The 12,571-nt window shown below is 34.8% G+C and overlaps 1 protein-coding gene across 6 annotated transcripts in view; it reads left to right on the top strand.

The window, feature by feature from the left end:
- ATP2C1 (ATPase secretory pathway Ca2+ transporting 1) overlaps window positions 1-12,571 on the top strand; it is a 67,026-nt gene that overhangs the window by 50,378 nt on the left and 4,077 nt on the right. For 5 of the 6 annotated variants that reach the window (XM_050315457.1, XM_050315465.1, XM_050315485.1 and 2 more), the window contains 10 exons: window positions 1,119-1,289; window positions 2,253-2,350; window positions 3,930-3,980; window positions 4,774-4,940; window positions 6,721-6,789; window positions 8,455-8,571; window positions 9,008-9,155; window positions 9,766-9,861; window positions 10,672-10,813; window positions 11,698-12,537. In XM_050315457.1, coding sequence (XP_050171414.1) covers window positions 1,119-1,289; window positions 2,253-2,350; window positions 3,930-3,980; window positions 4,774-4,940; window positions 6,721-6,789; window positions 8,455-8,571; window positions 9,008-9,155; window positions 9,766-9,861; window positions 10,672-10,813; window positions 11,698-11,834 — 1,196 coding nt within the window. In that variant the 3' untranslated portion in view covers window positions 11,835-12,537. Of the gene's footprint in view, window positions 1-1,118; window positions 1,290-2,252; window positions 2,351-3,929; window positions 3,981-4,773; window positions 4,941-6,720; window positions 6,790-8,454; window positions 8,572-9,007; window positions 9,156-9,765; window positions 9,862-10,671; window positions 10,814-11,697; window positions 12,538-12,571 lie in introns of those variants that run through there. The other variant, XM_050315504.1, reaches the window with a different exon arrangement.

Genomic DNA, 12,571 nt, shown 5'->3' with positions numbered 1-12,571 from the left:
AATAAGTACCACTAGGTTGTTTAGTTTTTAGGCCTGTATAATAACCTGATAACACTGCAAAGGGTGAGAAAAGGCACTGTTGGTTCCTGTCATGTGTGTGACCATAACTGAGTGGTAAATTGATAAATCGTAAATAGTTTCCATGCCTTATTATAGATGTCTGTGGAGATTTTTTAATATGAATGTGTTTATTTTTCTACTACTTTGGCTCCTTCCACCTTCATGAGTTAGGCTAGCACAACTGATTGCAGGTCAGAAGACGCCATTATAATTATCTTCTATATGTTAACAAGCTCTGTAAGATTTTAAATATGAAAATATTTTTCTCAAAATGATTGTCAGGAGCTGATTTGGGACGAGGATTATACATGACTTCAGCCTCTGTAAAAAGAACTCTGTGGCACCAAGTCCATACACAGCTTTTTTTTTTGTTTTGGATGTGGGTATTCTGTGGCTCAGGAAATTCCTAAGATGCAAAATATTATAATCTGAGAGGATATGCTAGGAGGGCCATCTCCTTGAGTTGTTTTGTTTGGACAGCCATTCTTTCCGTCTGTCAAACAAAAATGTCTAGGGTAATGTTTTGAAAAAAGTGAACCTGCTTTTTTCCTTGCAACTCTAACATTACTTAAATCTGTTTGAATGAAGAATCCTACTGTAAAAGGCATTCCAGAAAATACTCAGCACATACTCAATGAAATCTACCTCTCTAAAAGGAAAAAAACCACCAAAGCAGAAAATAAATACATTACCTGATCCTCCCTTTCATCCTCGTGCATAAAAGAAATGTACAGAGAAAGCACAAAGCTAGATGCTGTTCTCTTTACATACAGAGGAAGCATGAACACTTTCTGCTGAGAACAAATAGGAAAGTTGTCTTTAAAACCTGGAATATGACTCTTTGGTAAGAAAACTACTCTAGAAGACAGGTATATGCATAAGTAGGCTATTCTGAATATTCAACATGCATTGCTACCAAGGTTCTAAAAAAAAAGAAAAATTGCAATTCACACCCTTTTGCTTTATGCTGACCTACTAGTTTGAAACAGTTGTTTTAAATACTGGTGTAAATGGTAATTTCAAATTGTAACATTCCTTTTTTGTTTGTTTCCTAAAAGTTCTGGCCTTAGCTTCTGGTCCTGAGTTAGGACAGCTAACTTTTTTGGGGCTTGTGGGAATAATTGATCCTCCACGGACTGGTGTAAAAGAAGCTGTTACTACACTGATCACGTCAGGAGTTGCAATAAAAATGGTTACTGGAGATTCACAGGAAACTGCAGTTGCCATCGGTATGAATAGTCCACTTCCCTTCATTTTTTACTTGTTTTCCATTTAGCTAATTGTTGTGAAGTGTGAGTATGAAGTCTTCAATGTTTGTGAGTTTTGTGTATTAGGTTAACGTATGGCACAGTGGAATTCATGGGAGAGAAAAATCAAACAAAAACCCCATCACCCTAGCCTGAAGTGGTACTTTGATTTCTCCTTTAACTGTCATTTTTCTAATTTGCTTAATAAGACCTTTGCTGTTTGAAACTGTGTATTTTCTTACAGTATTTTGATATAGCATATACTTGATTTCTGATTCTGATACCCTCAGTACCACCTTCCTTACACTCAGCTTTGGAGACCCGCCTCGTAGCAATGGGGAGAAACTGTAATAGCTGGTGACAAGGAGTATTGATCTATGGCACTTCAATGCTGTACTTAAGTTTGAAGCTTAAGTACCATTTAAGTATTATAAATATATAAACAAACAGCTTCTTTTTCCAGTGTAATACATTAAAGTACAAGCGCTTCAGCCAGAATGTGAATTCTGGCTACAAACAAGATGGTGAACAAACAGTTGAATATGCACATAAAAAGTATACCCCCAAATTAGCAGTACTTTCTCAGAGTTTTTTTTTAACTTGTATCCTTAATGTTATTTTTCATTTTCTGTTTAATTTTTTGAACTGTGAATTATTTGAGAGTGTTGAGCCCTTGTGTTTGTTTATATGACACCTGACAGAAGGAGCTACAAACCTTTAGACCTAAAAAGACTAAGCAAATAAATATCTGATTAGAATAGACTTTGTAGCATGTTTTTGTTACTCAAGAGTTCAGATAATTTACTCCAATGTACTGAATCAATAATGTAGTAAGATGGTCTGATCTTCTGTGGAAAATATTAGGATGTAAAAAATATAACTGGATAGTTAACATCTTAAACAGATAAATTATTATAATATATCTTTTATATTACTTATTTACAGCTAGCCGACTAGGATTGTATTCCAAAAATTCACAGGCAATCTCTGGAGAAGAGATAGATGATTTGGATATTCAGCAGCTTTCTCAAATAACACCAAAGGTTTGTTTTGATATACTACTTATTGAAATGCAGTAAAAGATAGATTTATATATTGAGAAATGCTTTTTTCTGTGGAAAGCTAAAATGTTACTTCTGAGATACAAATAATATTGTTCTAATAAGTATCTTTTAGTCTGACATATGACAATATGAAAATTTATTTCTTTCAACTTAGTTATCTTTTTAGTGAGTTTATTACTTTTGTATCTTTTAATGATTCAGTTTGGTTTTTACCTTTCAGTGCTTTTATTGGAATGTTCACCTCCCAGTGAACATCACCTTTTTGTATTATTAAACTATTTTATTTCTGAGTTACCCAGCTCATAAATATATATAAAAATATATATATATATATAACATCTTACAGTCTGCACGTTCAGACAGCCCATTGTTTTGTAATTTGTAAGAGGAGCTGTCTGTGTTTTTAATGATTTTAATCGGTCTGAGGTCACTAGTGGAGAATTTTGAAAGGGTCTATTTGTTAAGTTACTGCTTAATACTTTTTAGTTATTAAATAACCAAATGGGTTATCCAGTGTCAAAGTTGCAAATGTGAAGGCATAATCAATGCAATTGAGGTTCTGGTTTAGCTATGTTGCAGAATTTATGCATCAAAATGCTGCTCTGTTTGCAAAAGACTGCAAAATTAGACTGCAGCATGCTTGTGTCTGATGTAAACAAGCTAAAAGCCAGTATTTACAATCAGGAAGTGTGCTGTCAGCTACGTGCCTTTCCTTAGTGACTCACAGAAACTTAGAAAAAAAAGAACTGTGTGGCAAGTAGTAATTTTTAGTTTATTTGGCAATACATGTTTTTAAGGGCTCTCCAAATTAAATAACTGAAATTACTGCAGATTTACTGATGCACGTTTGACCCGAGACCAAATTTCTTTTCTAGGTGTTTACTTAAAATCTTATTAGGAACTAATTAGAATTAACTAATAAGATTGATATCTGTATGCAGTCTAAAGTGACTGTTGAAGTCTACCTTCTTGTTAGGCTTTTTAAAAAAGGAAAAATGCTAACTGTATGGAGTTTACGGAAAACTAAATTCCATGTGCTCAAATTTCAATTTACAGAGAAGTCAAGAGACCAAGAAAAGTCTGAAAATTATTCCTTCTAAACTGGAATCTTTATTAATTAGCTATGAAACTTCAATTGTTAATATTATAATACAGAAACTGGTAAAGTTGAAATATCCTGAGTAATGTGCCACTAGTCCTGACAAGAGACAAGGACATTAATTTTAGAGTCAGCATGGCAATTACCTGTGTGAATTTAGTCAGGAAGGCCAGCAGCCATTGTAGCTCAGTTACTTCATTATGTTAGAAGGTTTCTAAATTGCATATTCTATCCTGAAATAAGTAGCACCAACTTTGTTTTCCAGGAGACACTTAGAATCTTACCTGGAATTAAGGATTTCACTCAATTAAAAAAACAGTTCACTGGTGCTTCAACTTTATAGCCAACAAGAATACAGTTGGCCCTTGATAGTATTTTTTATCCTCTAGTTTTGTAAAATCCAGTGCAGTTCTTTACATTTCTCAAATTTCCACTGTTTCTTCTTTGTGCTTTTAACAGGTTGCAGTATTTTACAGAGCCAGTCCCCGGCATAAATTGAAAATTATAAAGGTACGTCTCATAGAGGCTCAAATCCTGGACTGTTGCTATGGGTGTTGCCTGTGGTACCTTTACTTAAACTATAATGTGCTACAGTGTGTCAAGATGAAATCGGAAATGCTTTGAAAGTGAAGCATGCTTGAAAATATTACCTAGAAAGTGCATAGTGCCCATAAGGAATAGGCAGCTTCTGGTAGGCAACACTGTGCTTTCTTCTATGGAGGGAGCTGAGGATTGATCGAGATTTTGTGTCACATTGCAGTTGAATTGACTGGAAACTTGAAAGAATCGTATATCTGATTCCTCTCAGACAAGATAAAAGGGCATGAATTTCAAGCCATGTCTGTGGCAGTGCTTCTATTCAGAAGTTAACAAAAGAAGGTAGCAAAGAGGGACATACTCGATGTAACAATTGGTACAATCAAAAAAGTAACAAAAAGAAGAAGGAAAATCAGAACACTGAGACAGCTGGAATACATGCAAACTTATAAGAGAGTGATAAAGTTAAAATGTCAATACAACGTCTTCTTTCTTTCTCTGGAGTTTTTTGCTTTCCCTTAAAGGCAAATTTTTTATACCCTGGCCTTAAAATTTAGGCTGTCTGAATACACGAACTGAAGTTTAACCTAAAATCTTGTATAAAAATTAATTAGAACAAAACCCGCTGCTTTTTTTCTTTAGGAGGTTATGGTGCAATTATAGGAAACCGGGGGAGGGCAGGCAATGACACAAACCTTGTATCTAGAATAATTTTATAGGATGGGTTATTTCAATCCCTGATTCAAGCTCTTCTCCCTTTCTTTAGTCCCTGCAAAATAATGGTGCTGTAGTAGCTATGACAGGAGATGGAGTGAATGATGCTGTTGCTCTGAAGGCTGCAGATATTGGTGTAGCAATGGGACAGACTGGAACAGATGTTTGTAAAGAGGCAGCAGATATGATCCTCGTGGATGATGATTTTCAGACAATAATGTAGGTGGCCTTTATGTACATATCTGGTACTGCATAGTTTTAATGAGATGTTGCCTGGGTTAAAACCAACAGAAGTTCCCTGAACTTGTAAATGTAGCGGCTGTAAATGAGTTTTTCACTAAGGAGAATTATCTTTATGTTGATAACCTGTATTATCCCCTTAAAAAAAAAGATGTGAGAACATAACAGTGCAATGGGCAACTAAGCATTTCTGTGATATTTTTGTATGTTTACAATAATATAAGCATGTATTTACCTGTTTAGACCTTTTTCTACTTTGGACTCGTACATAGATCAGATGTAAGTAACAAAGGAGGCTGTGCATGTATGTGCTATAAAAAGGAACTTGTATTTCTACTACTCCAAGTGGAATTATGGACATAGCATATTTGGAAACATAACTGAAGTGAAATTGTGAGTCTGTTAGCCATCAGTAGAATTCATCTTCATTTAATTTCTTACTTCAGAAGTATAAAATTTATGAAAAGATGACAGAGCATTCCACTCAAGGTTTTAAAAAATTTACGTAGTTCTGTGTTCATTTTCAACTTCTAAATGTTGTGGTGTTGCAGAAAAGGAAAAGAATATGAACAATTTGTATATCACAGGTGAAAATAGGTTATCAACTTCTGGTAACCAGCTGTTTGTACTTGTTCCCTCTTTTTGTTTGGTGTATTTCAAAACAATAAGATAAGTTTTAAGCTATCCTATTTTGACTTTAATTCTTCTGACTTCTGAAGGTGACAGTTGTTGACAGAGCTGGACTGCTGTCTAGCAAGATAGCTTCCAGTTAGAAATTTTGCATCAATCTCAGAACATTTCAGTTTCGAACTATGACACTTAACCTTTGGGAAGAAGTGAAATGTAGAAGTACAATACAAGAAAATCTACCTAGTTAGCAGTATGTTAAAGGGTGATCTGAGAGTTAAAAGGTTTCTATACTAATTCAGCCAACTACAATGTGCAGTTATGCACAAACAAAAGAGAGAAGGGCTTAATGAGGCTTTTGCTGCAATGCTTTATCCAGTTTTGCTCTCTTCATCAGGAAAGTTCTCAATATGAAAAGTGAGAAGAGTGATGAATGCTAAGGAGAAAAAAAAAAAGTGTGAACTTCTATAGTTTTACATTCTCCTCCAAACCCTTTAATGTTTTTGTCTTAAAAGTTACAGAAGGAATGCTGATTAATTGTTGTTCTTGGCTGTTGGGGGAATAGAAGAAAGAAATCTGGTTTATTTGCAGAAAAGTAGGCTTGATTTGGGTATTAGAAAGTTCTTTCTCGCTACAGTGATGGTGATAATGTGATAGGCAAGTTGTGACGCATGCTAGGGATTAAGAAGGTGATCTGTATATATTTCATTCTGGTGCAGTAAGAATACATGGTCTTCTGAAGTCATGCTGTATTTCTGTGGATTTTTGAAAGTGTGTGGGTGGAGTAATTGTTTTTTATTTTGGGTGGGGTTTTTTTAATTATCTGACTTGAATTGGAAGTTCTCATCAAAGCTGATGGTGAATTTTGAAGGAGGAGATTTTACTAATAACCTTTCACTTTGAAAGTTAAGCAGCTGGAAAAATAACTTGTGATTAATCACAATCAGAGAATGGTTTGGGTTCTTATAGTCAAGTTGAAAAACAATGAATGCCAACATTATAAGAACATCAACTCCATTTGTTTTTTGCCATTTTTATTGCTACTTAAATGAATAGCTTTTTTGCTTTGTTTTAACCTTTTTTGGCAATAGTTTTATTTGTCTTGTGATGTAATCTTTCTTTGTAATTGCAGGTCTGCAATTGAAGAGGGTAAAGGAATTTATAATAACATAAAAAATTTTGTTAGATTTCAACTGAGCACGTAAGTTAGAGAATTTGTCAATATCAGAAGTTTGTAACTAAGTTGTGAATGAATTGAAGCATCATGAAGCAGATGTGCTTCATGTCAATATTGTAAATGTCACGGAGGATGCTGGTACCCTGTGCATTTGAGGTTTTTTGTGTTTGGTGGCTTGATACATTTTGAAACAACGAGAAGACAGAGCAATAAGCAGACACCTAACTTTGTCCCAGTTTTTCCTGTTAAGGTGTGTAAAGTCAGTTACTGAAAGGATAGAAAAAAGGTAGCATAGCTACCTTTGGGTCTCTAGTTTTAACGGAGAAGCTAGTAGTCAGTCCCTCCTTAACCAGAATATGTATTAAAATGGAGGAAACCAGGGAAACAGGTTAGTTTTTCTGTGATCCATAAACTGGTTTGTGGAATGAATTAGCTATTCAAAGCTGACTTCCTTTTCTTGTGTGTAAGGATCCATATGCTAGCTATGTAATGTGTGTGTTAAGACAAGAGTTTATTAAGCCTTAGTTTCAAAGATTTATCTTATTGAATCTGCATTCTGGAACATGGCTTTTGCCTTCACCGTGTTGTTCATGTACTTCATGGCGTTTCGGAGTGGTCTGAAAGTTGCAGAAATTAAAAAACAAAGCAAAAACACAAAACCCCAAAACATAAACCCCTAAACAAAACCAAAACAACCCCTCCAACCTACAGATAACAAATAGCCCGACCCAAATAATGCCCAAGAGAAAAAAAAAAATCCTCAACAAAGACTCACAACAAACCCCAGGAAATACCAACTTCTTTACCTGCATAAAACTTTTGTAAGAAGTGGCATGTATTTCCAGCCTTGACTAGTGTTTAGAAATCTGCTTCTGAAAAATAATTGTCTAGATATTCTAGGAAAGTGCGCTTGCCTGTTAGCCTTGGGAATGGTAGCCTCAGGTTTTGATGAGTAAGTTACCCTTTGGTTTTTTCTGTCCCTCTGTGCAGGGAGAGCATAATAAGGTTCAGTAGGGTGCTAAATTTGGAATTATTAAAAGCCTTGCTCTCTTCTTGTTGGTTATGAAACCACTTAATCTTGCACTGCGAGCAATTAGTGCTTACTTGTTTACAGAGGTTTCTAATACGGAGCTTGCAGCCAGCTAATCTGTTTTTCAGTCTTTCGCCCAACCTTCTCATCTTGCTACTAATGATGAGTGGTGTAGGTATTTTTAGGGAGCTTGGGTAGTACCTTGCCTTGACTGATCAGTCAAACTAGTGACAGGTGCACGAAGTGATTTTGTTTACATCAGAAGTGTAAAAGCAGTTTGTTTTTCAAAACCGTGTTTACAAGTTCCGCTTCTGGCACAATAAAAATGTAGCACCCAGTTCCCCAGTAAAAAAAACCAATTAGGTGAAGGTGAGTGATAACTATGAAATGTCATCTAAAAGTTTGGGAGGTTTTTAGATGCAAATTTACTACCTTTTTATTGCCAGAACAATACTGGATTAAATATGGACTGTGTCAGGATGAGTATTCTAAAGGATTTTGTGCTCTGCCTTTAAAGTTCGGCTTACGTCAGTCATGATTCACACTGTCAAAATCTGTATCTACCCTTAAACAGTTGAAGTGTTGATTACAAAGCAGTTATCAGTGGATCTTCAGAAATGTTCCATGCTGACAGTTATAAAAATGGATTCTTTCAACAGGAGTATAGCAGCACTGACTTTAATCTCACTGGCTACATTAATGAACTTTCCTAATCCTCTCAATGCCATGCAGATCTTATGGATCAATATTATTATGGATGGACCTCCAGCTCAAAGGTAAGTAATTACTTTAAATTCCATTATGTTCTGTACTCCTTTTATTTCAGCAAGGAAAATGGTTGCTCGTAAAGGAAACTGTGAAATGTTAAGCTTCAGTGAAATGTTGAAACAGCAAACTTTTCCTTTGAATTACAACGTTTGCAGTATAGTTCTATGTTAATTCCATTTGGTTTGCTTCAGTGACTAACAATATTATGGGGGGCCGCAAGGATACCCAAAGATCAGTGGATATGCCCATGAAACTTGCATGCAGGGTTTTGGCTTCCTTCTGGGGTCTTCCTCTGTCACTCTTCGCTGCAGGTAGAGATGGTGGTGGGAGAGATGGAGAGGAAATAGTAATAAATCCTCTTTTCTTCCAACTCAGAAAATCTAGTTAGAAGCAGTGAATTATTTTTATGATGATAAAAGTTCAAGATGTTCTTTTATCTTTAAGCCTTGGGGTGGAGCCTGTGGATAAAGATATTATTCGAAAGCCTCCAAGAAATCTGAAGGACAGCATTTTGACCAAAAACCTGATTGTTAAAATACTGGTTTCATCAATAATTATCGTATGCGGAACACTGTTCGTCTTCTGGAGAGAGGTATGAAAAAAGTGCACAACTTAAGCAGTAACAACCTAATTTAAAGAAATCCTTTTTATACCAGTGCTTGGAATCCAGAATTAATGTGAACTTAGTTGCAATTTTTGCCCATGCTTATTTAATACCAGCAGATTAGAGAGGAAGATTTTCAAAACAGTTGTTGAAATGAGAAATACAGTTTTATTCCCCAATCTCTATTTTAACACAGGCTTTTCCAGGTCCCAAATCTACTTGGGAAACTTTGGCCCATAGAAAGTAATTGTACAAATCTTCTAGCCAGACTATTATGAAACAGCCATTTGACTTTCTTTTCTCAGTAGAGAAAAATGTTGCTTGAACTTTTGATAGAGCATCATAGAATTCTTGCTATTCCATGTGCTTGCGTAAATGTTGGCCATAAGGCTTCATTTAGTCACAGTTCAGAATTATAAATTGTTATAAGTTAGAGGTGTGTAATTTTTGCTGTATGATTTAATGAATCAGCTTAGGGCAAACAAGTTACTTTTGTTTTCATTTCCTAGCTACTAGAACTTGAATTACTCTAATAACTTTGTTTAACTGTGGTGGGTATAAAGCATTCTAAAGCCACTTCATTTTCTTTTGTTGGCAGTTAAGAGACAACGTAATAACACCTCGAGATACAACCATGACTTTCACCTGTTTTGTATTTTTTGATATGTTCAATGCTTTGAGTTCTAGATCTCAGGTAAGTGATTCATACTGTCCACTTACACAGTATTTACACAATAAGAACAACTTTATTCGAGGGAAGATCTTGCTATGTTTGTTTCAAATGTTTTCCTGCAGATTTACTTCACATCTGCTATTAAGCTTCAGAGTTTCATGTATTTACTAGGTAGGATTTCTTAAATTACAGATAAGTTAGGTTACTTAATTTGTGTACATTGTGCAGAGCTGGTAGTAATGCTTCTGTCCTGACAGAAGCAAGCAAATTGTTATTAAAAGCTGAAGTCTTATGATTCTTTGTAGTGTTGTGTAGACTTGGTGGGGTTTTTTCCTTTACCAGAATCTGAAATTTCTTGAAGGCCTTATCTTTTATAGTTTATATTTTGTAATCCTAAACCTATAGTCCAAGGAAAATTTTTTAAACTGTTCTGTCTATATTTTTTTGTTTTAAGGAAAGTCTGAAATTTTGTGCTAGTATACATTGCTACATTTACTCTGATTACCAGTCTGTTTTCCAATGTGAATTGTCAGATCCCCCTATTCTACAAGGAAGGTTTTTTTGGTGAACGTTTTTCTAATGCACTGTAGTTGCAGAAAAGTAAGCTCAATATGCAAGTTGTTGACCATGAAGACAAGATTTGTACTCTATTTACCAGGGAGAAAATGCAATTAACTTGTTCAAGAACTTGTTCTGGTTTATCTAAGAGGTCAACAATAGTATTTTACATTTTTTCTAAAAGTCTGGATGAAAAGAAATTGTAGTTATATGTATTTTCTTTTCTAGATAATTAAGATTACATTGACAGTGTAACATATTACTTTTTTACAGACAAAATCTGTGTTTGAGATTGGACTTTGCAGTAACAAAATGTTCTGCTATGCTGTCCTTGGATCTATAATGGGGCAGTTATTGGTCATTTACTTTCCTCCACTTCAGAAGGTTTTTCAAACAGAGAGCTTGAGTGTCTTGGGTAAGAACAGTTCCCTTCTCAAAACTGTCCATTAAGAATTAATTCATAAATGTGTTAGGTGATTGGTGCACTTTCTGGCTGTTTGCATACTACAGGAACACAAAGTATGCTGACTCTAGTTGTTTTGTGTGGGAGATTTTTGGGGGTTGGTTTGTTTCATTGGTTTGATTGTTTTATTTTATTTTTTTTTAATTTGGGGGGGTTTTAAATCCTTTTAGATATTTTCTTTGGGAACCATGATTTAAATGCATATGGTACACAGCTTATCACTGTGTTCTTAAATTTTTAGGTGTTCATTTATACTGGGCTTTTTAATATCAATATCGTTGCAGACAACATTATACACACTTCGTAGTTGTTTGAGCACTATTAATTTTGCTATGTCATAAGTTTTGTCTCCAAATGTAAACACCTTATTTAGAAATCCCGATCTGTTATTATCAACTGGATTGTCGTAGGGTAAATAAATGTGAGGATTTTAAGAAGCTATAGATACATAATGCTGTTGGACTCATTAAGACTTAGGTTTATTACTTTTTATCATTTTCTGCAGTTAAATGATTGTAATGAAATATGTGTATTTATGTCAGTTTTTTTATTGTAGCATAACTTCTGATTGTTAATTTTTTTTTCAGAATAAAATTAATTATATTGCTAAAAATAAGGTTATGAAATACTTTAAAAGCTTGCAGTATCGTGCCTGTACTTATGGTTTGTGCATAAACTATGCATGTCAGTCTTCAGGTGCTGCAAAACATTGAATCTTGTTTCATTTCTCCTGAACTTGCCCAATGACTGGGAGAAAATTTGAAAGTCTTGTTCTTTTCTATATCTCTCCTCAGCCTTAAATAGCAATTTTAAAAAGGGCTAATTATCTCTTCCAGATTTACTGTTTCTTCTGGGACTCACTTCCTCTGTGTGCATAGTGACTGAGATAATAAAGAAGTTTGAAAGAAGCAAGGAAAAGATCCAGAAACGTGGAAGTTCTTCTTCGTCAACTTCGTCTTTTCTTGATGTATGATGCATATTGCATTCTTTTGTTTGCAAACTTAGCGATTGCTGTCTAAAGATGTGGGAGAAAGCAAAACAATATTTGGAGGATAAAGAAATCCTGAGGGCTTTTGACAAGTCCTTTGTTTCACTGGCTAATGACGAACTTCGTGTTTCAAGACTGTTCGGAATTTAACTTCCAGCTGTGGAAGTAACAAATGAAATTATGCAACTTTGGTAACATTTTTCCTCAAACATAAATTTACTTTTGAGATTGAACGGTATTGCAGGGTGGGGGGTGGGGGTAGGGGTTAATTTAAAGAAAGATCTAAGCCCAAGTCCCATTTTCTGCACTTAAAAGATATAACTGTGTAAAATCCTTCTCTTAGATATAAATATTTTAGTTTGTTTTTATTTAAAGCATTGTACTATTCTACTTTTCTGGTGGTGGGACTTTGCTACTAATACAAGGATAAAAATATTTCAGAGGCATTCCACTGGGTTTAGAGTCTGTCACAAGAGTGCCATATTCTAGCTACTGTATTTATTTACTTTATCCTGCAATGTGTAAGCGGCTCAAGTACCTTGTGCTACAGTTCTTTTGTATCCCAAGTTTGGTTTTTGTTTTTTCTTGCACAGGATGTGACCGCTGTCGGATCACTGTTTTTCTTTTCTTTTTCTGTGATTGAAAAGCCTATACTGCAATTTGAAGTAAATGTTTGCTTTTCTTATAAGAGTGTTGTCTCTTTGTTTTAAAAGAAACTGGCA

This window comes from Myiozetetes cayanensis, unplaced genomic scaffold (assembly GCF_022539395.1).
Source record: "Myiozetetes cayanensis isolate MyiCay16 unplaced genomic scaffold, myiCay2020 scf1, whole genome shotgun sequence".
Classification (NCBI taxonomy): Eukaryota; Metazoa; Chordata; class Aves; order Passeriformes; family Tyrannidae; genus Myiozetetes; species Myiozetetes cayanensis.
This window is presented reverse-complemented; position numbering and strand designations above follow the sequence as displayed.